Below are 27528 nucleotides of genomic sequence, written 5' to 3' on the forward strand. Positions count from 1 at the left end.
ATACAGCAACAAGGTGGTTTAAGGAGATTCTCCCAGCATAGCTGAGCCCAACAGGTATCCAAGGAAGATGGACGTACTAACACTATTTACAAACACTTCAATATTGTAGTTTTACATATGGTTAAGGCCGTACTGCATAGAGCTGCAGTAACTATAGTTCTCAGGAAATGATAGTCACTTTCTGCACAACTTATTACAAATTATTATTGGTATTATTCACTATTTTTGTAGCATGACATAATTGTATTCAGTAAATAAGACCACTTATTTCTCTTTGTCTAAGGGTGGACCCAGAAACTCCTGATGCATAGCTAACAAGAACATATGAATATGAAACTTTGTAAAATATGTGAGCAGATAAAAATAATGGGATCTTTTTTTTTACTGGCCAGATCATATCCTATCCCCACCCCCGCTAACCAAAAAGCAAAACAATACAGTGTGTTGGACAGTAAACAATGAGTATGTGAGGCCGTTAAGTCGCGGCCCTTCATCAACCCAGCAATATCTGTCACGGAGTCAGAAAATAACAGAGGATGAAATTTTGTGTGGCAGTGACGGCGGCTGCCGAAGCGGTGAAAAGATACTCGCATTTCATGGTTTCCTAGACTAGGCGAGAACAAACGCTTCATCCGCGTGATAAGTAACATTTAGGGCCAGTTAACGGGACATTCGTCACTTGACGATATTTCTCGGGTCAATTGTAGTTGATTAAGGAAAGAGAAACAAATAAACATAAGGCACAAGTCGAACTGCTGTAACGACTAATCCCCTCCCAACACTGTTTGCTGAAACGTAATTTTAACACAGTTTGCCAAAGAAACACTTGATCCGTGCTCATATTTTGCAATACTTGGTTGGATAACACCATAGATGACTTAGTTTGACATGCGTCTGACACATCAAGCCTAAAAAGAACGAAAAAATCCAGGATAACTACATTCTAGAATGCTGGTAGAAATGCTTTCAGTGTACGCGCGGTGGAGATTTTTTTAACTAGAGTCTTCTGGATAATACTTACTCATGATGAATACTAAGACTTTGGTTTCTAAATACTGATTTTTTTTTGAGTTTCTTTCTCCCCAGTGCATCACCAAGGATCAGAAAGGAAAGTTTTACAGACTGGGATTGGCTCTTAGAAACACTGACGGGTAGCCCTCTTCTGCTGAACCGTCCGATCGTTCCAGACTCAGGCTTGGGTTCGACGCTTTTGGCTGCGCAGCCTGCATATACAAATTGATTAAAAAAAACAATGCATGCTCTCCGGCATGGATGTTCACGTGTTCAAAGGCCGAAAAATGTAAGGCTGGAACAAGAATGTAAGTGCTGCATTTGATTGATGCAAGTATATGGTTTTCCATAGTGCATTTAAACCAATTTTAAGGTTTACCAAAACACACACCATCTATTCTCACTGTATGCAATGCCCCCTGGATATACACATATGAACGCATGAATGAATATATGTGGTTCTTTCTGTCTGAAAACAAACTTGTCTTGAGTCGCACCCATGTCTGTTTTTGGTTATTAAACAAAAAGAAAGGAAAAAAAAAAAACAACTTCCTTTTTTTATGGTACAACAATTCTATTTGATATACTGTAGCCAGTACGAGTCTATGAGCTGGTTTCCCTTTGTACAAGGTAGGCAACAGTGGACTTAGTTACTATGTACAGTCTGGGACAGTTTCATCCACCGTATTGCCTTTATATCACTGCCCAGGACAGATGTAAGCAGGAAGGGAGATACATGTAGATGGAAGAGGGATTGGGTGGGCGGGAGTACAAGCATACCGAGACCGGGGGAGTATGGAAGGGCAAATTACGGAGGGTCCGGGGGTTGGCGAGCACGAGAGAGGAGCACTTTTTCCCCCGATGGAAAACAAGCGAACAAGAAGGGTATGCGGGGCTGCGGGGATAAAACAGGGGCTTAGAGTTTAGAAAAGGGGCTCGATCACTGCTGTATTGTCCCACATCTTTGACAAGCTTTCTTAGAAAGGCAAAAAAATAGCAGAGCTGCACAGTTTTATATAAACCATTCCCCCCATTCCCTTGCTGGTAAATACATGGCTAAAGCCACATTCAGATACAGTATCATTAAGTACCGTATACATCACTGTATCAGATACATCAGATAGGATCATATAGTGCCGTATTGAACGAAGGTCCGACATGTCCTTGGAAGGCTCATGTCTCATTGGGTCAAGCAACCGGAAGTGGTGGCACGACAAGTGTTCCCTCCACAGCCTAGTCCTCCTCGTCCTCCGCAGACCCACTCTATTCCTTAAAACAAGTCGGACAGGAGGAACGAGTCAAAGTGCACCAAGGAGTCTCAGAATTAAGGGCACTGCATCTGATACGCTCGAAGCAGCTCCGGCTCCTTAAAATGCTCTCGATTCATTTACATTGTTTCGTCAATCCGGCGAGTCTATTGACCAGAAGGGGCCCATAACTCATCCCTGCTGTGGCCCCTGCCTCTGCGTTTGCCACCTTTGGCCGACGACGGCACGGAGCGCGCCTGATGGACGACGGTCTCAATCGTCGCCGTGATGGAGTCGTGATTGGAGAACTCCGGAGGCTGCGGGGTCAGACTTGGCCTGATGCTTTGTCTGCCCGGCATGTCATCGCACCTCTCCAGAATGGGCATCACCAGAGTCCTCCCATCAGCTTTCCGACCGACCAACATATCAAAAGCCCCGTCGTCGGCACCGCCATCGTCCCTCCTATTGGTCATCTCCGATACGCCTTGAGGTTGTTTCCGCGGCCGCCCGGGCCGTCTTTTGATGACGTTGTTTCCTGTTTTGGCTTGCCGCTGCAGACGCTTTGCACGGAGGATCTTCTGCACGTGCTCAAAGTTCAGAGAATGCATCCGTCTCACATCCTTCTGGATCTGCTCCACCTCGCGGCGCTTGTACCTCCGCTTACCGGGAACACCTGGGTGGAGGGAGAGCAGAGACGCGTCAGGTGAGACGTCATGACAGAACAAGATTGGTAAAGAGGTACGAGTTCTTGTGCTGGGGTGTCACTTCAAATGAACAGCCCTGGAGTGGAAAGGAAAGACATAGTGCCAATTTAGCTCACGGAGAGAATTTCTTTTTACTTCAAGAGCTTCCTCCTAATTTTGACATATTCATGTGAGCCTTTCAAAGCCCAGCTGAGCCAAGAGAGCAGATCCTATCTTGTAATTGTCTGGGGTGGGAGCAGAAAGAAAAGGGGAGAGGAGAGGAGGAGATCCTATTCTGCTCGCAGGAAACCTCGCTGAAATAGTCTACTTCAGCTATCAAATGTGTCGCTACACAATACGGACGCAGCATCTGGAGCGCAGCCTGCCAAGAAAAAGCCGCACAAACAAACACGTACGAATGCAAAAATAGTTACCGATTTGGTACATGGCGCGTCAGGCACGCGAAAACGACGCAAACATTTCACGAAGTCCCGTGCACGACACACGCAACTAGTGAATTCAACGACTCAGAAGGGCCGAGCAGAAGGAACTGAAGCCATATTGTTTGTCTTTTAAACCGTTATATCATGTCTCCTCCCTCCCTTACCCACTACTCCCTTCCACTTATCCATTCATGTGCGGCGGTATGCTTCTCTCCGGTTTTCAATTAAAAGAGGTAATGCCGAGCCATTTCCCTGTTGCGCCGTTCCCCCTCTATTTCAGAAATGGCTTTCCGAGTTTGCTCCGTGTCTGTCACTCTTTTTGTTTCCCATTTCAGTTTCATTTCTTCACCCCTCCCTCCCCACCCCCTCGCTCCCCACTCCCTTCCTCTCAGTCTGGGCACTGTTCCCAGGGTTTTTCGACTCAGCCGCAGCCAAAATGGAGGAAAAGCAAAATCAGCCATCAGTCCCAAACCAGAATGCATGCAACATGCTTGTTGAATTTCTTAGAATTCTACTGGTATTTCTCGATCCTTCACATTTCTTTTAATTTTTTTTTATGTGTTTTAATCCCAGACCTTGCTGATACAGTGTAGTGTATTTCAATGGGGATCTAACACACAGTGACAGCAAAACAATTTGGAGTATAACTCGCAACATATGGCGGGGCTGGATTGCGGTTAAACGTGTAAAAAATATTCGTATTTTTGCGCAGCACAGTCCAAACTGGTTAATATTTTGAATCAAGAATTTCAAACATGCACATTGAAGCCACCATGTTGTTAGTTATTTTTCACAAAAACATCGCAAGGCAGTCGGAATGCGTCGCATTGACTTCCCGGTGGGAAAAAAAAGCTGCATAACAAAAAGGTGTCACTTTAAATTGTCATCATTTTGATTGTTTTTTTTTTTGACACAGAAGCCAAATAAAGCCAATGAAAACCACCAACAAGAACACGCTGTTGCAGTCACACGATATTCCCGACTTGTACGGCCTGCGTAAATGGACTTACTATCCCCATACGAGGATCTCTGGAGAGAGATAACTCGAGTTCATGCTCCGTAGCTGTGGGTTATTTGAATATCGGCGTGCCGATCGTATCCGTCGGGTCATTATGACTCCCTTTCACTATGCACTATTCCACATTCAAGTCTGTTGAATTGCACGTGGAAGATGTGCAGCGCCAATGAGTTGTTTGGAGCAGCGGCGTGAGGGTTTAGTAGTAACCCGGCCGTCCTCCATTTAAAAAATGTAACAACACTCAATTGTTTGCCTGGAATTTAGGGCAGACAGTGAAATTATTCTAATGCGGAAGGCACTGAGTATCAGTAGTTTATGAGCTGCGTAGAAGTGTGTACATTCTAAGCCGAACTAACCACACAAGCGTTTGCACACACGCACGCACACACACACACACACACATACACGCTCACTACAAAGTAGCAGAAATTTATGAGCTGCATACACGGAACATAAAACTGGTGACCTTCAACAGTGTGAGGGTCTGTATTGCACTGAGGACCTGTTTTCTCCATGGAAGACGCCACGGCCCCGGGAGGCACGTGCGCGTGCATTCGCAGGCCCTGCGGGCTCTCGCCTCTCAGATGAGATAGAGTGACCTTTTGATGCGTGATATTTTGCGAGTGTTTCGCCACATGAAAGCCAAATTAATGCTTCTGAACATGTCTGGCGACTGGAAGGAAATGATTCTCATTAATTCAGCCGGAAGATAACCCCCTTTTATGCAAATTTGCGCGCGAGAGATCTGCTGATTAGCGATGAAACGCGTACTCAAACGCACGCAAATGTGCAAAGAAAATAAAAACTATTAAAGCACGGCCCTAGTAAGTGCACGCTCAGTAACTAAGATACATATGTATGCATGAGTGTGTCAGAGCAGGTCTGCAACGGACGCATATATATGCACATGCGCCCATATTTTAATTGGGCTAAAGCTGTGAAGTGAAGCAGTAAGTCATGCTAGAGGAGGGGCAGAGGGAATAGGGAAAAGAGAGGGTAATGGGGGAATGGAGGAGGGGGGTAGATGACTGGGGGGGGGGGTGGAGAAATGGAAAAAAAAAAGGAGAGATATAGTGGTGCAGAGGTGAGAACAGTGGAACAAGGGGAATCACACGTGTGGATGTGAGGACTTGAGAGCGAGCCAAAAGAGGACAATAAGGGTAAGAAGCATTAAAAAAAATAAGTGCAAGGGTAAAAGGTAAGGACGTGGAAGGTAGACGACGCACGACGGGACTTGAATGATAATTCTGATGGTGGTGGTGGCGGCGGGGGGGGTTCTAGTGTTGGGGGGGGGAGTGGGGGTAGATGTATATGAGTCATCTGTCCTGAATCCCCCGGGGCTGTGGGTGTATTCTAACCGAGCCCCTGGCTTCTCCTCCCTGCCGCTGGACTAGGCCCCAGTCATTAAACCCCTGGCTGCCAGCCAGCTCTTTTAACACAGGCAAGGCCTTTTACGGCGTGTCTGTAGAAAATAAATCACACTGTGTGAATAATATATCTCTGGCAAAGGCATTGGCAGGAGAGGAGGAAGGGAGGCAGAGAGGGGAGGATGGAGAGATTGGTGAATTATGGTCGTCTCCATCCATGCATTACGTTCACTCTATCCCTTGCCAGATGTGCTCAAAGACAGCTGAATAGAGAATGTACGAAAAAATACCATTAGTTCGGCGGCGAGAATTTTAGCCTTGGTTTCTTTGTTTGCTCGAAGTCGTGAAAACGCTGCTCATGCTACGTTTATAAATCTTGAAGAGCGCGCCATCGAATCGAGTTTGAGCTGCGGTGGGGAAGAGAAGGATACATCTGACACTGATAATGTGATATCATATACATGGAACATTAGGGAGGTTTGAATAACAAATACTAATATAAAACATTTGAACCGTGTTTTGCGATTGGTTTACGATGCATTAGCTCAACGTCAGGCAATGCCTCCACCGTGAGGGAACTCACAGTGGAGATGGGAATCCTCGTCCGAGCGTACGCCGCGATCCGAGAAGGCGTGCACGTGGTCACGTCTGTCTTTGCTCAAATGAAACGAAAGCGTCAAATATGACAGTTTGTGTCCAAAGTCCTTTGCATTCGCAGTTTTGAAAAGTAAACTAACCAACCAAAAAAAAAGCTGCTCCAGACAATTCACATATCAATGCAATGTAATACTTGAATTGCATTTCTTTACGTGAAAACGTTTCACCCCTTTTCCGAGAGGATGAGGAATGAAAGAACTGAAGTTCAGAACCGAAGAAGACTCTCGGATGAGGGATAAAACGTCTTCAAATAAAGAAACTCAAGTTCAATCGCCACAAGAAAACTTCAACATAAATTCGCCATGACCTGGATGACTAAGAGCCTCCACAGGCAATGCAATGTAATGTTTTTGTCGGTCAATCTTGCACAAAAATCACAAATATATGAAGACAGGGGTTGCTTGTGGCATCGTTTGAAAGAACCAAACCAAGAAGGATCAGCAGCGTCACATCTTTACCAACTCCTGAAAATGTGGCGTAAAAAAAATTAGAAAAAGATGCCATTTATTGACATACCTATTTTTCAAACTGAGAGTTCTTTGTTTTTGTAGCCTCGAAACAGTTGCAGTAAAAACCAATGGCTTGCAACTGCTTGCATTTAACACACCGAGTTCTGGCTGTTGTTGGAGCCGCACTCCCGTTCGATTTTTCATTTGAATTTGGAAATATCCATTACGGGGTAGACTCCTGCTAGTGCTAAAACGCGATATAAGAAATACTTGTGTGAAAGCGGCAGCCACACAACAGCTCGACATAGGCGTCCTTCAATGTATGTGATTTAAAACAAGTGAGCAACAGGTGTTTTTTTTATTTTTGCAGTTTCCAAAGTGTGGTTGCTCTCCTTTATTACTGTGCAACGAATAGGTAATCCTAATGGTTCTTACCAGGGAGGGAGGGACTGGAGCACTTGTTCATTTGTCCTGGTTCTTGCCTGGAGGTTTGGAATGACATTAAGCCCTGATCTCCAAACACAGCGGGTCTCATCTTTCTGTTTGTTCCGCCCAAGTCGTCCTCCTGTGACCCCATGAAGAGGGTAGACGCAGATTCAGAATGCTGCGATTGGCTACTGTAGCTGCTCATGAAGCTGTTGACTGAATGGCCAGCTGGACGCGAGTGAAACTGGCGGTCAGAGAGGGAGTGCATGGACATCTGATCCGACTCAAACATCCCTAAACTGGATCCGAGGCTTGAGCCTCTTCCTCTCTGCTTCTCCTGATGCTTTGAAGAGCCCTGATTGGACAAGTCCCTCCGGTCATTCAGCATGCCGAGATGTGCACTGGTCTTCGCTCCGCTGAAGAGCCCGCCCAACTCCTGCCTGTCACGCGGAGAAAGGAGAGGTTCGTCTTTGTGCTTATGTTTGTGCTTGTGCTTTCTCTTGTGGAGGCGAACCCCTCCCAGGCCACCTGCACCGCCGCCATTCAGAGATCCCATGCCCTCCGCTCTTACAGAGGACCCCTGAAGGGGACCGCTGCTGTTGCGAAGCTTGACCCCCGGCTGGAGCTTCGAGTGTCCAGTGGGGTGGAAAGCCTTGGGAGGAGGGACAGCAGGCCTCATGAAGGGAGAAGGGGGTGTGGGTCCGAGTGCATGGTGGGGCAGGTAGAATGGCGGCGCGGGGGGAAAGTAGCCCAAACTCAGATGGGGTGTGTAAGGCATGGCATATGGTGCTGCATAGTAATTCCCCCCTGCCAGGGGATAACCATATCCTTGAACAAAAGGCAGCTTAGATGTGATTGGCTCGCTGGCTTTGGCTGGACGACCGCGTCTCCTCTTCGCCTTCAGATCAGCACTCCTGCGGATGTACGGGCTGGAGTCGCAGGAAAAGGGTTCGTAGGTCACGGGATAGTAATGATGGAAGTTGAGGCGGAAAATGGAGGGATATGGATGCTGCGGGTAACAGGTGAATCTTCTGTGAGACACTCGAAGTTGCTGGAGCTTTAACACGACCTGGAAGGTTCAAAAAAAAGGATACCGTTAGGAAAGTGTCAACGTCTAGGCACTCAAACACGCATGATTTTTAGCATAATGTTTTCCTAGTCATTAAATATTATCTTTAACCTCCTCGAGTTCAGAGAGAAAGTGAAGATGATCCCGGCTCTGTATGCACTTTCTCTTCCTCCGATGATGTTTTTGCTTCTTCTCCTGTTGCGACAGGAAGCTGTCCACGGCAGCGACTTGCCGCTCACACCGAGCTCTGCCGCCCCTTCCGGACGCTTCCAGAGCGGCTGCCTCTGCCGCCTCGAACCCGCACAGGTCAAAGGAGTACCTGTATGAAAGCAGAGTATCATAAAACCCACGGGTGAGAATTCGCACCTGCTGACACACAAAGCAGGGATAAAGTTGAGAGTTCCGCACCTTCGCCGGGAGGCAGGGCCCTTCTCGGTTTGATCAGAGGTGCTGTTGTTATCCGTCCCGATGCCGCTGTCGCTGGGAATGGTCTCCTCGCTGTGGGACTCGCTGATGGGGGACAGAGTCGCCTCTTTCACCGACGCCCCCTCGGACAGGTGGGAGGGCGAATTCGCGAGAAGTCGGGGAGGGGACAGTTTCCATCCCCCGGAGAGGAAGCCCCTGCCCAGTGGTTTGGAGGGCAAGGCCGAGATGGGCTGCAGGCTCGGCATAGTGGCGTCGGAATGACTGGCTCTCATGGAAGGAGCGCTGGAATTTGGGGACGAGGTGATGGAAGGCACTACGGGGCTCTCATACAGACCGGACGAGGAAATGGACAGGAGGTGTTTGTCCCTGGTGGTTTTCGGAACAGCGGGACCTTGGGTTTCCGCTCGGGGTTTCCGCCCCCTCTTCTTGCCGATGTAGATGGTTCCTCTCTTGCTGACGTTTATCTGTTTCCCGAGCCGAGCCTCGATGGTGGATGCCACGGCGCTCATGGCGGAGTTGACGGGGGCGGAGGATGACTTTAGGGAGCTGTTCTGACCGGAACCTGAAAGGATCTCGTTCAAGATGCTCTGCATTTTCCCCAGCTTCAGTTTACTACCCGTTCTCGAGTGACTCCTGCCACGCTTCAGTTTCAAACTGTTATAGTTGGCATTGGTGGTGGTGGAGGCCAGCTGAACTAACGTGTTCATAGGGTACGTCTTCTTCCTTCGGCCGAACTCTCCGGAGGCTTCCTGTGAAAGTGGGCTCGGGGGTGAGGTCGACGTGCCCTCGTGGATGGTCTCCACCGTGAGAAGGGGCTGTTTTTTAGGGCGTCCTCGTTTCCTCTTGACGGGTGTGTGGACAGTGAGGCTGTCGGTGTTGGTGTAGAGTGGGCTCGAGGGGGTGATCGGGAAGGCCGAGGGCGGATCGGGTAACGTCGGCGGGCTGCCGCGGCTGTCCCTTTGCGGGGTCGTGATGCTGGCGTGAGTTTTTGCTTTAAGGTACGACCATCTGTCCTTGGCCTTGGTTGACCTTGAGCTGGCTGCGGAGCTGGCCGTGGAGCTAGCGATCTGGCTCGGACTGGGGCTGAGGTTCATCCTGGGTCTGGGACTGGGGCTGGGACTGGGGCTGATATTAGATCTGGTTTTAGGGCTGGGACTAGGACTGATACTACTGGGGCAAGGGTTTGGCATCGCAAGCCTCGGATGTACTGTAAAATTAGCTTTGTGGATGTGGGCGTGAGCGGGCTCCCTGTGTTTTAGGGTATCCGAGCCCATTTTCGGATGACCGGCCGAGTTCTTTTTCACTCTGGTGACACTCAACGCCGACTCCAGATCAGACCCGCACTTAACCACCTCCTCTCTTTCCGCCCTCTCGGCCTTTTCTCTTTTGTCGACTTTATCCGTTCTCTCCGTTTTCTCCGTCCTTTCACCGCCGACATCCATGTGGTTAGTGATTTGGGAATCGTTTTTCTGAGTCTCCATTTTTTGTGCTACTTTGGGTTCTGGAAGCTTAGGTTGGGGATTCTCTGTAGTGTCAGAGTCCTGTTGTTGTAGTGATTGCTCCTCTACTGAAAAAGAACCATCAAAAGAGTGCCTCCTCCTCCTCTTTCTTCCTTTCCCTTCCTCTGTCAGCATGGGCATCCCTCTGTCCTCTTCATCTCCTATCCTCACAGGAATCCCTCGCTCCCGTTCCTCCTTCCTCCGATCCTCTTTTTCTTCATGGAACGGCTCGGCTGTCTCCTCCTGCCTGTATTTCTGCCTGTCTTCCGAATTGCTCGGGCTTTCCGACGCTTTCTCCGGCTGTCGTCCCCACAGAGCATCGGTGCCGTGAGGATTGCAGAGCATCCTCTGGGAATCCTTCCTGCCGTACTTCCTCTTGATGTTCCCGAAGAGCTGCTCGCTTACCTCTTGCAAGCCCCTCCCCCTTGAGAGATGTAAACAAAGAACAAAACGCACGTGAAGGGAATAGGCGATTTATATTTCAAGAATGTCATCTGGTAAACGCACACCTTTTCAACAGAGTAGTTCTTATTTTCCCTTTGTCTTTTACCTTCAGGGGTCGTCACAGCCAATCATCGTTCTCCGTCTAACCCTATTCTCTGTATCCTCCTCTCTCACACCGACTACCTTCATATCCTCTCTCACTACGTCCATAAATCTTCTCTTTGGTCTTCCATCCGTCTGTATCCCTCCTCTGTGCATGACCCAACCATCTCAGTCCGGCTTCTCTGACCTTCTCTCCAAAACATCTAACATGTCCTGTTCCTCTGATAGACTCATTCCTGATCCTGTCCATGCTTGTCTCTCCCAAAGAGAACCTCTACATCTTCATCTCTGCAACCTTCAGCTCTGCCTCCTGTCTTTTTGTCAATATCACTGTTTCTAGGCCATACAGCATTGCCGGACCAACCACTGTCTTGTACACCTTTCATTTTCGCTGATAGTTTTCTATCACGTAGTACCCCTGACACTTTTCTCCGCCCATTCAAACCTGCTTAAAGCTCTTTCTTTACCTCTTTTGCACACTCTGTTGCTCTGGACTTTTGACCCCAAGTACCTGAAATCCTCCAACTTCTTGATCTCCACTCCCTCTAGCCTCAACACTCATACACACAGTAGCAAATAAGACACAACATGGATCTTAAAAAAGACCAATGGCCACGAGTCATACCTGCTTAGGGAGGTCAGGTTGAGAATACTGGCGTCGGTAACGACTGGCAACTGCAGGTCCGGCGTAAGGGATCTTTGAGGTGAAGGGCTTTGCGCCACAGTTCGTGAGAAAGGTTGGGCTTGATCGAGCAAGGAGCCGCTACCCGCCCCTGTCAGTTCTCTGGTCGGATCGGAATCGGCGGGATTGGCGGGAGACGCGGAGGGCGCTCTGAAAGGGATCCAGTCCGGAGCGATTTGGTGTTGGTGAGTGTGAATTTGATGGAATTGCTGTGTGAGGGCATGCTGCGTTGGCTGTGCATGAGAGAGCGCAGCTGCGGGAAGGAGAGCGCTGCGAAGCTGGTGTTTTGGTGGAGTGTGATCTCCCGGTAGTTGCAGCTGGCCTCCTTCTCTCTGCTCAGGCATTCTGAACTGGCGCTCGTATGTCTGGTAATCAAAGAAACAAAGATTGGTTACTTCAGTGAGTCTATGAGCTCTCTATAGGCGAGAGGGAAAATGGTAACATTTACACGATTAAGCGATCATAAAACCATATCTACTATTTTTCCTCCCTTCATAACATCAGCCTACATGGTAAGACAACGCAACTGTAGCATTAGCATGCGGCTCAGCAGCGAGCCCGTCGCTTTTTGCCGGCACGTATCGAATTGGTGATTTGCGGAGCCCCGATATGATATCTTTCTATCATTCTTCTTTCATGGCAAGGCCCCAAAGCTGGTGTGCATGAGCAAACGGTGCAACAAAACAAAGGGCTTGTTTACAGAGCAATTAAATTCCTGTGGCAAGGATGTTGCATGCTGTGAGAACTGGAGGAAAGCAGGTGGGGGTGTCTGACTGCACGCTGTATTTAACACAGTAGTCTAGCTCAACTGTGTCACCGACCGTCTTGTCACCGGCGTGATGCATAGCGAGATTTGCAATCATTTGCCATCTTTTATTTGTTTGCCGCTTTTACCTGTTCTGTCGTGCGTTCAGCTCCAGAACGTCGTCGCTGGGTGTCTGACATTGAGGTGCAAATTGCACATGTTTTTTTTTTTTTAGCTGAAAGGCAGCATGCACTTAATGCTAAAAAAAAAAAAAAAAAAAAAAAAATGCAAAGGCTTGATATGCAGTATCATCCGGGGGTTTCCTGCCTATTGTGTCGCCACTGCGTAACCCGTGTCTGCCTGAGGATGAGAAATAGAGCAGCGGATGGCCTTTGTGGCTTAGCCTGTTATTAAAAGTCTCAATATGTGTTCTGCACCACTGCAGGAAGATGTAACCTAACCACAGGCCAGCCTGTACGCAGCATGTACACACAAGCTAACACTAAATACGCAAAACGAAATCCGCGTGCAATCTCTTTCATTTTCCGAAGCATTATTGAAAAGATTCAGCGGCTACTAACGTTCTGGATCATTTGCCTTAGCTTTTTGCAGATTCACAGAACACACATATCCCCCGACTCATTCTATAGAACGCATTCATTCAGCTAGGCATGTAGGTGAACACGATGCCTTTCACTTAATGTTTTAGAATGCCAGCACCCACTTCTACCTTTCTATATCATTCATTACCTTCGCCCTCCCCTTTTCTGCCTCCCACCCATAGCTGTGCATTGACGCTTGCATGTCCTTCCGTACAGGTATAAAAGCTGTTTACTGGTAAGATGAAAGCATGTGTGTATTTGTTTGTATGTATGATTGTGTGTGTGTGTGTGTGTTACTGTCAAAGGGGAGTCCAAAGAGAGATTAGATGACAGACACTTGATATACACATGCTTTCTCATTTAACCGGTCGTCAAATTACTGCTGTGCAGGTTAAAGAAAGTGGGCTACAGTAAGACCGACACACACACACACACTTAAACACACAAAAATACATATATAAATGTGCTTTTCCCACTAACCACAAAGCCACCACAGACTGATAATAAAGACAGGGGGCATGGACCTGTTTCGTACTGGTGTGAGAAAGCGAGCGGGAGAGAGGGAGAGGAAAAAAAAGGAAGCTCGCCCCCCACCCTTCCAGTTGAGGTTGAGTTATTGGCACTAGTTCAGCTTTTTGTTCTTAGCTTCCTCCCCTCTGCCACACTCTCCTCCGCCTCCTCCTCCTCCTCCTCCTCCACTTCTATGCCTCAAACAAACCAGAGAGGCACTGGGAAAACGCTGCTACAGTCTGATTTTCGCGTAAACAAAATGCACCACTACGTATGGATTGAGATGCTGTAACACTGCGATTTTTACAATAAGGCATGCGCGATTTTATTACTGCGCCAGAATCCTGGCTGTTGTTCGTTGTCGTGTGGGGGAACGTCATTTAGCGGTGTAACCTAGCGCGTTTGTAGACTCCGAAGTCACGGGTGACAACGTCCACAAATGCTTTTGCCTTTTATTTCACAAGCGCTGTACTCTCGACCTGCAGCAGGGGGCAGCAGTGAAAATATCAGCCGGCCTACGTGGACTGTGACCCTGACCAAGACCACAAGGAAATTCAAACTTTTCCACGATTTCCCTTTGCTTTTCCAAGCCGGCCGCAGCCGAATTGACGACTAGCCCGACAAATAGCCGCGGCATGTTTAGCCGGATGGGAACCTGAAGGGATGATAAGGGACGCGTTCTTGGGTTTAGGGTCATACTCGGATACTCATACATACTAACATATTCAGTTATGGATCACACAAATACACACCCTTGCACTCATACGCGAGCAGATACGGAGTTTAGCGACATTCCTTTTCGCTGGTGATGTAACCATCTGATAAGGTCACAGGAAGAGGTCACGGGTAAAAGGTTAAGTAGCGCTGCAATTGCCCAACCAGGAAGCGATGTTACAACTATGTTTTTTAACATCAGGACGTCACGTTTACGTAGTAAACAAAGATCTGGACATCCATTTTGATATCGAGAAAGGTATGCGACAGCCCCTCCCATCCTTCGCTCTCCTGCAGACTCTTGTTTTCCACTCTTGAATAAACCGAAACTTCGAGTGGAGCCTTTCCCGCACACACACACACACACACACACACACACACACACAGCACTCTGGCCATGCCAGTGCGCTGGGAAAGAACGCCGTGCCGAGGCACACCCAAATCTCACAACTCGGAACGACATACGCACCAGCAATAATATACACAAACTTCACGCACATACTCACACGTTCACACACAACGCGCTCAAATAGTCAAATAGTTTTTTTTTCGCAGCCCTTTATTTGGCTGCATGCCCGGTGGTTAGAGTGTTTCATTTTTCCCTGTATATGGAACTGGGCAGCTGTCCAGACAGACACACAAAGAGAGAGAGAGGGAGAGAGAGAGAGAGAGATGGGGGGGGGGTTACTGAAAGAATGAGAGCTGCAAAAAGGGAGGGAGGAAGCGGACCAGCAGAAAAACAAGCCATGAGGTGCCTAAAACCGTTCGCAGCCAGTTCCCCCTGATACCTTATCATTGGTCTGATCCTCTCTTTCGCTCTCTTTCTCTCTCCTTCTCTGTCTATCTCTTCTTGTCGTTCGCACAGTCTCCTTGGCTTTGACATAATGCTGTCTCCCACTGCCCCTGTGGCCTTGAGTGCTGTCCCCCCCCCCTTCCCTCCCCTCCTCCCTCCCGCTCATCCCTCCTTTTCTTTTTTTTTTTTTTTTTTTTTTTTTTTTCCGGAGCTGACCATTCTCCCCCTGTGGGAACTGCTACCACCTCCTCTTCCCCAAATGCCTGCCTCTCTCCAGCTCCATTCAGAGCGCTGCTCCTCTGTGATCCTCGTTTCTGACAGCTCGACGTGCACGCGCGCACGCACACACACACACACACACACAAACACACACACACACATATATACAAACGGATCCTCTGCAAACAAACACCATGAATACTAACAGCTTTGTGTCCACAGCACTTAAGAATGGGTAGAAGAAGAGTGAAAGGGGGAGGGAGGATAGTGTATTTGCAATGAAAAGGAGGGAAAAGTGATAGAAAAAAAAAAGACAAGCTGTAGCACTGTGTTGATCTTGTGGCCGCTCTCACAGACCCCCCTCCTCCTCCTCCTCCCCCCCTTCCCCGACCCAACGCCAGACCCCCATCCATGTTTCCCGGTCCCTCGTTCTTCCCACCAGTTCTCCCGGGAATAAAGACTTCCATTCATGTGCCTGAGGAGACCCACAGCGGGGGAGAGAAAAAAAGGAGGAGAAGCAGGAGGAAAAGAGGAGGGGCTGTCAAGGTGGGACAGTTTGTGGATCACTGGAATCGGGCCAGTCGCCTTAACATGTGTGTGTGTGTGTCTGTTCTCTCCCGGCGTGCGCCGCACTCAGCCAGTGTTTCACTTCTGGTGGCGTGTATGTCAGCCAGGAAAAAAAAAAAAAAAAAACTTATGGGAAAAGCTGAATGGGAAAGTTTAGGAAATTCAAAATCGATCACTCTCAGGCTGGGGATACAGTGCCAGAGCGGTGTCTTTTGCATCAAATGAAAAAAAACGACAAAAAACAAATTATGTTTTCCTTGGGGGTTGTGTCATCTAGCAAGTAGTTTGGTTATTCAGCAAACCGTCAAGCGGTAGGCCGGATTTAATGCACAGCAGTAGGTCTGCAGGAAACTGCCCTCTTCCCTGTGTCTATAGCGGTGATACTACAGATTGGAGTGCGCCTAAAGATAGAAACAAAGCACCTAAGAGTCTCCTTGTCACACTCTCACACGTAGATGACTCAATCTGAACAAAAGCCTGTGATTGGCTGAACTGAAGCCTGTTATTAAGGCCCAATTGGAGGTTTTCTCGCGCTCAATAATGACAGACACATTTACATGCTACACAAAGTATATGTCTAATCCCCACCATTAGCATTAATGGTGTGAGTGTGTGTGTCTGTGTGTCCATGCACACCGTCGTACGCGGGTCCCGTTTGTGAATAGCCACAAAAGGGAGACTTTTTTTTTTCATGTAGCGATTATCTCCTTTTCATTCAAACATTCGGAGCCTCCGGTCGCAGCTACATCCGTTTTAGTCGGTGCATGTGCACGCCTGTCGCAAAAAAAAAGAAAAAAAAAAAAAAAAACCCAAACAAAAAAAAAACACCCGTGTCACGCAAACACACAAACTTGAAAATATATAGGAAGCGGGGTATTTCGGGGAGGGAAATAACAACTATACGAAGAGTGTCGACACAATGTGCAGGATCAATTTAAAGAGTTGTCCCCTCTGTTCTGCGTACCATATGACCCAATCATGCCACTTCTGTACAACAGGAAACAATTAACAGCCAATGAGCTGCTCTAAATCCTAAGGGATGACTTCCTGTGTGGAATGATGGGTAATTCAAGACAGAAGCTGCGCCGAGATTAAACACTTCCTCTGAGGCAAACAGTGGTTTGTAAAACGTGGAGCCCCACTGTTGTTCTCTTGTTGATAAAAGGCTACACAAAGCCATTAATAGGAACGGCGTCCATGTCTTAACAGCATTTGCTGTTGTTTCGGTCATTCTCAACATCAAAGATGGCCATCGGGGAGACTTCTGCAAAGTCACGAATTCCGAATTTCTGTCTCTATTGCTTCCATCACGATTGTTAAAAAGAAGTCGCGAGACTGCTTAAAAGCATTATTTTATGACATTTACATTTCCTTGGTTTTCAGTTCCTCCCCCACTACCACAACGGGTGTCAGCTGAATAACAAACATATTTCAGGAACATGACGCAGAAAAAAAGCCAGGCGCGAGGCAGAGTCGACAGCCTGACTGAGACAAAATAAAGCACATTAAAATGGGAAGCCTCCATCTTTTTGGCTGTGGCTTGGAATAGCGGCAGTCATAAACAGTATAACAAGTACATAGGTATAAATTTACACTATTTTGACTATGTCAACCACAGAGCTATAATTTTGCCAACCATACAAAGAAGAAATTACGATGTCCCTTTTTACCGCACCCGTGAATCATTTACACATCCTTTGGAAAAAAAAAAAAAAAAAAAAAAAAAAGGAAACCTATATAAATATCCTACTTGAGTTGAAAGCTTCTAGAATTTTGTTTCAGTGCTTCATAACCGCAAGAGGAGTGTACACACACCGGTGACAGGTTTGTAAATGGGCTGTTGTTGATGTGCTCCCTGTTGCTATCTTTGACTTCCATTGAAACAGTATTATCATCATTTAATAGGTCAGACAGAGAACAAAAAACGGTAATCTCCCAGGTATTTCTATCAGCAGAGGCTGCCAAAGGCCCTCAGTCTTTTTCTGGGGAATACCTTACTGATTAAATGGCAGGCTATATAATTGAAAAAAAAAAATAAATGAAAAAATAAATTTATTTATTTTCCCGATTTTGTAAGTATGATTTTGATTGTTTATCAATGCAACTTTTTTTCGGCGAAAGTTTCTATTTTCTATCGGATACGAGGAAAATAAATGTTAAAATACCTTCTTTACGATGTGGTATACATCCCTATCGGTTTGAATTGAAGAGTGAGTTTTTTAATGCCGATGGTTTCCCTTCAGAGCCATTTTTTTATTTGGTTTAGGGAAAAATGAATATATTGTTACCTTCCAATGCGACAACATCATAAAACTCCCAGACCATACCAACCACAATGAGTTTGGATACAAGAATTCTCAAATGTTTTTCATTTAATTCAAGAAAAATGTATGTCAACAATCTCATGTTGTAAACATGCAGCGCTGATCCCATTATATTTACCATAGTGGACGATCCCCATGGCAACCAGATGAAACACATCATCTAAACAATCCACTTAATGCCATGGAATAGTGTCCATTATGATTATGAAAACCACAAGGATACACACAATGAGTGAAAAAATGACCTTTATTAAAACGCGTCCTTGTTCTTTTTTTATGGTCGTGTCTATGCACAGGAAGCTATACAGCATCCAGACAATGCGTGCGTGCAAAAGCGGCGCACGGCCGGCTGTAGTGACACACAGACAACCTCCAGTCACAGTCAGTCGCCCTGAAAATCGCCCAGCTCTGAATAACATATCATCATCTTGATTCCATTGGGCAAAAAAAAAACCAAAACTACTCTTCTGCAGCTACTATCTTCTCACATTTTAAAGATAAATCTGACAATGTGATATATATATATTTTTTTTTTTAGCGAAACTGCAAAACGCTCACAAACATCTGCCGAGAGCACAATTGTATTTAATTATGTCTTGGGTGACGTCTCGTCGGTTTGTAAGCCGGTTGCATCTCCATCGTTTCCACACATCATCACTCCTCTACCGCGATGTGGAAGTGGGACTGACGGAGAGATAGAGACCCGCTGTAATGATATCCTCAGTGACAGGGAGAATTGGCAAAGTGAGACACAATAGTCTTAACCAATCAGACTGCCCGCCTCCCCTCAGGCCCCCTCACGCCAACAATACTGGCTTTGTGCGAGGCTACACTCCACTTGCACATTCACAGACACACACACATGCGCAAACACACACACACCAACCAAAGCAGCATCCTATACTTTCTCAGACCATGACAAAGACAAGCAGAGAGGCAGGGCGCAGAAAAAAAAAAAAAAAATGCATTTATAATTACGCGGGAATGGAAATGTGAAATGTGCGGTCGGTTATTTCGTGCGCATGTGTGTGTGTTTCCTTCAGGTCCGGACACATGACTGCAGCTGCCCCCCACCCCCACCCCCTCCCCGGCTGAAACGGCACCCCTCCTTGTTGTAGGTGAGAGGTCACACGGAGTGGCATTCCTCTCGGTCTGAGAGCGTATGAGGGAGCGAGTGTTACGCTGATCACAAGGGGCTGAGGGAGGGAGGGATGGAACTCACAAGGGAGCAAAAACTCAACAGAGCAGGGCAGGTAAAAGATGAGGAGCAGGGGGCATTTGGGAGATTTTGTGCGTCTGTCTGTCTGAGTGTGTGTGTGTGTGTGTGTTAAAATGGACCGCTAAAAACAGAAAACCGTTGTGACTCTTCCCCGCTTCATAGACACAGCTGTTTGTTTAGTCTGAGCCGCCCCCAGGGACAGACAAGCAGACGGGGAGACAGACAGACACAATTATATCATTTATTCATGTCCGAATCCAAACTTATTAGACGACTAGCTTAGATAAACAGTAGAACTAATGATGGATTAATTCACAAAGCCGGTTATAAAAGACACAAAGAACTGGAAGGAGGAATACTTAAAAAAAATACTCTTATCAGAATAATCTACACAGATATTTCTTGCCAGTTTTTTTTTTAACTCTACGCCGTTAGTCACAGTAAGCATGTACCCATGACAACAAACGTAAGGTTTCTATTTTTGATGGATTAAAATTAAGCCACAATAACAGTAGAGGGCAAGAAAACCCTCCGGTGTACATTGTTCTTGCATTTCAGTATTCTCATGTTGTTTCTTTTAAAAAATTACTCAGCATTTTTTAATTCTGCTACGTTTTGGAGAATACACTGCAAAAAGGGTGGAAGACAAATGTCTGCACGGTGTTTCAGAAAAGACCGGTGCTCGTTTTAGCATAAAGTTATTAAAGTATGTAATAAAAGTAAAATAACAAGCATGGAATTATCATTTACGTGTTTAGCGACAACGAACGCAAACCTTTTCACATGAGGATAGTACAGTAATTCTCATAGTGCAAGTGAGGGCTGAGTGAAAATGTATCAAAACAGATGTATAACATTAATAATTGTTCATTTGTTATAACAGAATTCTAAGATTTTAATTACCGTGATTTATAGCTCACAAAAAAATGTACTACCACTTACACCTTTGGAACAAATTCTCAGAGATACCATTTATTAAGACATGATGTAGGATACAATCAATCAAAAAATAATCACTGCAAAACTTTTCGGTATTATTTTTGAAGTGGGGAGCACACATGCAAACCTGCCGGCACGCAGACAACACACACACACACACACACACACACACACACACAAGCATCCACCGTCCGGCACTGTGCGAACAGCTGATGAAGCCATCAAAGTTCCCTGACAAGCAAATGTTTCAAGGGAAAGTCAGTACTGTTCCCAGTTCTTCATCAACCACCCCCTCCAACTCTGCTACCCTTGCTGCAGCAAACAGCCATTGGTCCCCGCTTGGCCACCGCTACGACTTCGCCTCCCCTGTTATTAACACTCGTAACGTGCACGGACACATGCAAACAATGAGGAAACGACAGAGCTGAACTGGCGCCACTCTCACCGGGGGTCACGTGATGCTGTGACTCCAGAGGACTTCAATCATGGCCGCCTGCAGTACAATAACACCGTCAAGAAACTATTCACTTATTTACATCTACAGTTGTACATTTGTAAAAATGTATCTACATTTATATGTTTTTTAATCAAACACATTTGCAAGGTTTCTTAAGAGAGTACTTTCAGAACTGGCAGTTTTTAATTATTTTCATTTGAAGTTGGACTTCAACCATGGCTGTCCAACATACAATAACACCCTCTGAAACTCTTTACTCGCCCTTATTTAGATCTACAGTTGTATATTTGTACAAATGTTTTTTCTTTTTTAATCGAACACATTTGCTACGGAGTTCTTACAAATCTGGGATTAGATCAAACATGGCTGCCCACACTACAACAACACCATCCAGAAACTCTTTATTTACCCTTACTTAAATATACAGTGTATTTGTACAAATGTATCTACCTTTTTTTAATCAAACAGATTTGCAACGTCTCTAAAGAAAAATACTTACAGAACTGGCATTTTTAAATTATTATCATTTGAAGTTGGACTTCAAACATGGCTGCCCACAGCACAACGCTACCATCCAGAATCTCTTTACTTATCCTGCCTTAAATGCATAGTTGTACATTTGTTGAAATGTATCAACATTTTTTTTTAATCAAACAGATTGGCCATGGTTCTAAAGGTAGTACATACAGTGCTGGCATTTTATAATTAATAATATTTAAAGTTGATCATTTCACTATGTGCCTTTTGTAGAAATGTCCATTGGGTTTTATTCTTAATTATCAAGACGGTTGTAATTACCCATTTTACATTTTTTTCATTTTAAAGCAGTTTAAGCTGCCTTTCCTGTGTGAAAGTTGCAATACAAATAATTAATTACACTACTTTTTCCGAGCTATTGTCACTTCTTTGAGTCTAAACAGTTGCCTTCAGTGAAATGTACCTTGAGCTAGACGGCCATTATAGTCCGCCAACATCTGCCTAAAGAGGGACAGCAACCCACTGGGACTGGACACAATAGTTAAAGAATAGGGTCTGACCTTTGGGATGGATAGAGAAGATGGTATGTGTGTGTCTGATTGAGAAATTAGCTACAGTTCCAACCCCCCAAATGGTCAGCACACACACACACACACCCACACACACACACACACAAACACTTCTAAAGCCAAATCTAGCCCTGAGGGTAAGAAAGCAAAGGCCAGACTCCAGTTGTCTCAACCCTGACCCACTCACACAAACAGACAATACTGCGTGTGCACTCGCACTCACACACACACACACACACACACACACACACACACACACACACACACACACACACAGTGTACACACAACTGTGAAGTTCTGCTATCACCTCAACTTTTGCATATTCCAAGAGGTGAAGGTGAAAGAGCAAACCGTACTCTAATGCAGTTTTTCTGTGATTTTTTTTTGAGTGTGTGCGTGCGTGCGTACGTGTGTGTGTATGTGTGTGTGTGTGTGCGTGCAAATGTACATGTGCTTGCTGGAGTGACCTTGCAGAGTCATTCATTGGACATACACTGCTAAAGCAGTGCCACTACAGAGCTAATCAAGGAGCAATCTTGCTTGGTGTAATGTAGCTTGTGTGTGTGTGTGTGTGTGTGTGTGTGTGTGTCGTGGAGGTAATGGGGACGGCTACGTGTGTGTTTCTATATTTGTCTAAAGGTAAAGGCAAGTGAACAGAATGTGTTTTGTCTGGACGTTCTTCACATTTGAGAAATACCAAGAGCAGATCAAAGGTTAGATGCGTGTGTGTGTGCATGTGTGTGTGTGTGTGTGTGAATCAGTTGGGTATCGGTGTGTGTTTCAAGTCTGTACAGGGTGTGTATGGGGGTCAGACACAGATGGACAGCTGGTGTTTCAGCGGTGCTAAATCACTCACCCCTCCCCAGCATGCGCATGCACAGACACACACACACACACACACAGACACACACACACACACACACACGTCCCATCCCCCTTCAACCACAGGGAAACGCCCCTTAAAGCATTCCCAGCTCTTGCTCTCAAAGCCTGAAAACTGAGGACACACACACACACACACACACACACACACACACACACACACACACACACCAAAATAAAAGCCCAGTTACTTCCACAGTTGCCAAAAAGGGCCAAATATGACAAAGTTGTGGGCAGTATTAGAGGAGATCACTTCACAAGTACGCACACACATTCACAAATCAGTGAAGGGTCGCTGTGTGTGGTTACGCAAAATGTTTCACGGTAAAAAAAAAATAATAAAAAAAAAAACTGAAACACACACAGCCCGATTTTATGAGCTCATCAAGTCCCTTAGGTCACCAACCGCCAGCTCGGCCAGGGATAGAAAAGCTCACATCAAAAGGCTAACCATTTCACACACACACACACAAGCGTACGCACGCATGCGTGTATACCGCTCGTACACACTTGGCGTTGCAACTGTGGCAGCATTAATTTCTTTGTGAATGCACTTGACTAACACATAATAATCCCAAACACTGCTGGGAGACCACCAAGCAGCAAAATACACACACACACACACACACACACACACACACACACACACACACACACACACACACAAACAGAGCCAGGGGGACCACCAAGCAGAGGGGGCTGTCAAGACAAGATAAGTGTGTGTCTAGCATCAGGGCTCCTAGTACACCCAGTAATACACACATGTGCACGCGCACGTACACACGCACACAACAACGGCGGCAACACACAAGCCCAGCCTGGACTCCAGGAAAAAGCTCTGGCTTATCTCTCCCCACAGATAGTGAAATGGATTAAGAGCCACATTTGGTGCGTCCACAGAACTGGACAGATAACCAGGAAAACACTCTCTCTAACTGCAATCACTGTTCAACATGATTTGTGAGCATGTGTGTTTTGTCTAAGTGTGCATGTGTGAGACGGAGAAAGGGAGGCAGCGAGAGAGTGTGTATGTATTTAGCTTGTGTACGCTCCCCCGCTTGTAGGCACTGGACCGATAACTGGGTGTCTATGTGTGTGTGGGCATGTGTGTCTGGAAGAGTGATGCAGTGGTTGACCCAGGACCCAATCTGTTAGAACACACACATTCATCTTGCAAACACACACAGCGTGCCCAGACAAAGAGCCGTGTGTGAGAGGACGTTCAGCATGTGTGTGATGTCAGCTGGAGACAGAGAAGGGAAGACCATCATATCCCATTTATGTGTGTGTGTGGGTTTGTCCCCTGACACAGGACGCCTGCTCGTTGAACCCCCCGGTTATATATGCCTGCTATGAAGGTGAAAGATGAATGTGTGCGACATTCCCCCCCCCCAATAATACACTTTCTTGTACTTCAGAAGAGCCCGATCCACAACGCACACCTATCTTCGCCCTCGGTCGATCCATTTCGCCGAATTTGTTTGCTTTGCCGCGTCCCCGCACGCCCTAAAACGGAGATACCTGTGCTGCGTCAACCTGATCCCGTGTCATGTCGTACCAGCTCGCGGGCTCGTCTGCATCTAATGTTGAATAAATAGCGTTAGTTCTTCTTGACATGACATGAAGCCGAGCGGCGACGTTATGTGCGTCCTCCATCTATCACATGGGATATGACCCGAGCCGGGTGCGCGGTTTTCCGTCCGCATTTTCGAAAGCTCGGTCTGTTTCAGCGCGACGATGGCTGCAAAGAAATGTCATTTCTGTGTCTTTATTTGCACCCTTCTACACGTTTGGCTATTTGTCTGCCCGTCTCTCCTCTACCTTGTCGATTATAGCCAAATCTCTATATTAATGGTCATCTATTGTATGATGCCTCTCCCCCTCATCTATTCAACACACAACCACACACACACACACACACACACACGCACGTTCCCTCTGAGAGGGCCCCTTAACCAGGCTCTCCATATGCCTGACCCCCACCTCCTTTCTCCTCCTCCTCTTTCCACAACCCCCTTCTCCTCTCCCCATCTCTTGCTCACACTCTGGCTTCTGCTCTGTTGCTGCTGCCCCACACTGCCATCTGCTACAAGACAACAGTGGCTGAAAGAGGGGAGGAAGGGAAAGAAAAGAGTGGCAGAAAAAAAAAAAAAAAAAGGGAAGGAGGGGGTCTGGGGGGGGGGGGGGGGGGGGCAGCGGCAGGGATGGGGGCGGGGGTGGGAGGGGGTTTAAAAGGAGTAAGTAGAAAAAGAAAGATACAAGAGGAGAAAAGACAGAGGGATAACACAGAAAAGACAGACCGATAAAAGATAAGGAGTGAGAAAGAGGGAACGTGTTGATGTGGACTAAATACAATAGAGAGCAGAGAGGCTGTCCATCTGCTCCCCCTTGCCTCTTTGCCACCCCCCCGACACACAGCCTCACACACACACACACACACACACCACAAAGAGAGTATTTAACCTCAGCACACACACACAAACACACACACACACACATGGAAAGAGAGAGAGAGAGAGAAAAAGACAGAAAGGAACCCAGCCTCTCTCCTTAACCCGTTCCTCTCCACTGAGTCTGCCTGTATTACACCCTTGGGGTGGCAGGTGATGAGTGGATGGAGGGAAAGCATGTGTGAGGAACAGGGGGATGGGTGTGTGTGTGTGTGTGTGTTTGTGTGTATATGTGTGTGCGCGCGCAGGGGATGAAGGGTTGAAACTGATCTGAATTAACACCAACACATCCTCCAAGCCCCTCCCCTTTTTTCTAAACCTCAAACCTCAATAGGGACCAGCTTGAACCCCCCCCCCCCCCCCCAACCAATGTCACTATGACAACGCCTGTCAATCACACATAGACAGTCAAAATGGGGACCGACGGCGTGGGATTAAGCCCTCGGCTGGCCGCGTAAGCCGAGCGAGAGGGCGCAGACGCTTCACCTTTACCAGATGAGACAAATAAATAAAAAAAAATGCTGTTTTTTTATTTTTTTCTGCTGGAAATCGTTTTTCCTTCTCTTAACTGCCTCGTCGGCTTGTCAACCCCATTTTGCATCCACGATGTGAATCTCATAACGGCACACAACATTTTTCGTTGTTTTTTTAGGTCACGGTATCAGCGCAGGATCCGAAAATACTTTCAACTGCTTCTTTTTATTTATTTTTTTATTTTATTTTTATTTTTTTTTATATAAAACACCTGTCTACTTAGCGGACCGGAGCTCTGCCTTTTCTTCAAGAGTCTTTCACACGTTCGCTGCAACCTGAAATTACCCAGGCTTTACCCAGATGGGCTGTATGTGTAAAAACAAATGTCAGAGAAAGTCGTTTGGGACGCTAAATAGTCTTTAACCGAATAGCTCCCTATTGCTAAGCCCATGTTATTGCCAGTTGAGCCACAGCTGATTTTTCTCCAGTGAATACACACAGTGTGTGTGTGTATGTGTGTGTGTGTTGTTTGTTTATTTTTATTTTTTTGTTGTTTTGCATATAACAGGGGCCCAAATAAAAAACATCTGTTGCTTAAAAAACATAATTAATACAAGGCGTGCCAGCAAAAGTGCAAAGAAGATGCAAAATAAATCGGATAGGAAAAACAACCAGATCGAGAACGCTGAGTCTGGCTGCTGTGGACAAACAGTGCAATGGGTCTCATCCCGCCTCGTGAAAAACTCCACCCGAATCATAACAGGGTTATCGAAAGAAAATCCAAAACCAGATTTTTTTTCATGTATGCGCCAAACTTTATATCACAAAGGCAATTTGTGCTACCACGATACCTGTTAGGAGGAGCAAGGTTAGCTTCGCTATTTTTTTTCACGTTTAATTTTGCGTTCCTCCCTTTGGCTCAAAATATACTCATTACTTCATTCATGCATTGTTTGTGCCGCTTATCCGGCACACACACGGAGTTGCAGCGGGGCCGGAGCCAGTCCCGCACTAAACCGGTCGCAAGTCAATCGCAAGGCCATGTATACACTCATTCATTCATTCATTTATTCATTCACCATCACATTCAGAATCTACAGTCATCCATTAACCTGTTGTGTTTGATTTTTCGACCCGTGGGAGGAAGCTCCTCCACCATGCGGCCTCACTGAGCGGTCATTTTATTATCTATATCCATAATAATATATAATAAGTCATAATACCAGCTGAAGACATGCTTTGCTTAAAGTACCTTGTGATTTCACTGATAAAAAAACACCTAAATCAATAGGCTTTTTAAATATATGTTTGGTTGCAGGCCTACGTTTAATACATCTCTGCAATGGATTTCATTCCAATATACTTTGTTTTACTGAAAAAGGCAATTTGGCTGTTAAGTAGATGCCTTTAGGTTTGTTTAATGTCAAAAAAAAAAAAAAAAAAACAGCACCTCTCAGACTTGGCCCCGTGCCTGACACGTCGTGGGAGTCTGTCCAAACGCGACACTCGAGACCGACAATCCTTCCGCCCCGTTACGCCGCGAATCCAACTTCAAAACCCCCACGAGACCGAAACACGACGGAGCAAAACGGCATCAGCGCCGCGTCGACCGCGCGACGCCTCTGCCCCTACTGGGCCTGTCAGTTCAGTGACACCGAGATGACTGTCAGGTTTGGACACACACACCACTGTGTAGGTCAACACACTCTGCAAACACTGGATCCCCCCAAGGGCCTGTAGATACACAGTGTCACACACTCCGAACACCAGTGCGTGTGTAAGGGGTGTGATGGAGGGGGGTTAAAGGGGTGTGACCCATAAGAGCTGATTTCATTAGAGCGGGGTGGAGGAGAGGGGAGGAAGAGGAAGAGGAGGGAAGAGAGGAGGGGAGGTCTCGGAGTACATGACAGCAAATGAAGGGAGCAGACAACAGCTGTCACTTGCTTATGTCAGCCCTATTCTCAGCTCGTGCGCGCACGCGTGTGTGTGTGTGTGTGTGTGTGTGCGTGTGTGTGAGATCTCTTCTGGTCTGGTCATGACTGGTTTCAATTAGCCTTCAAACT

The 27528-nt window shown here is 46.5% G+C and overlaps 1 protein-coding gene across 2 annotated transcripts in view; it reads right to left on the reverse strand.

Moving 5' to 3' along the window:
* Positions 1-1761: 1761 nt before the first annotated feature.
* Positions 1762-27528, reverse strand: part of setbp1 (SET binding protein 1) — a 32567-nt gene continuing 6800 nt past the window's right edge. For both annotated transcript variants that reach the window (XM_086174286.1, XM_086174287.1), the window contains exons 3-7: positions 11467-11888; positions 8779-10719; positions 8482-8689; positions 7311-8370; positions 1762-2931 (exon numbers count right to left, since the gene is read on the reverse strand). In XM_086174286.1, the coding sequence (XP_086030412.1) occupies positions 2426-2931; positions 7311-8370; positions 8482-8689; positions 8779-10719; positions 11467-11888 (4137 nt within the window). In that variant the 3' untranslated portion in view covers positions 1762-2425. The remainder of the gene's footprint in view (positions 2932-7310; positions 8371-8481; positions 8690-8778; positions 10720-11466; positions 11889-27528) is intronic.

The sequence above is a fragment of the Fistularia commersonii genome, chromosome 26 (genome assembly GCF_037954325.1).
Source record: "Fistularia commersonii isolate RoL2024-O1a breed Wild chromosome 26, RoL_Fcom_v1.0, whole genome shotgun sequence".
NCBI lineage: Eukaryota > Metazoa > Chordata > Actinopteri > Syngnathiformes > Fistulariidae > Fistularia > Fistularia commersonii.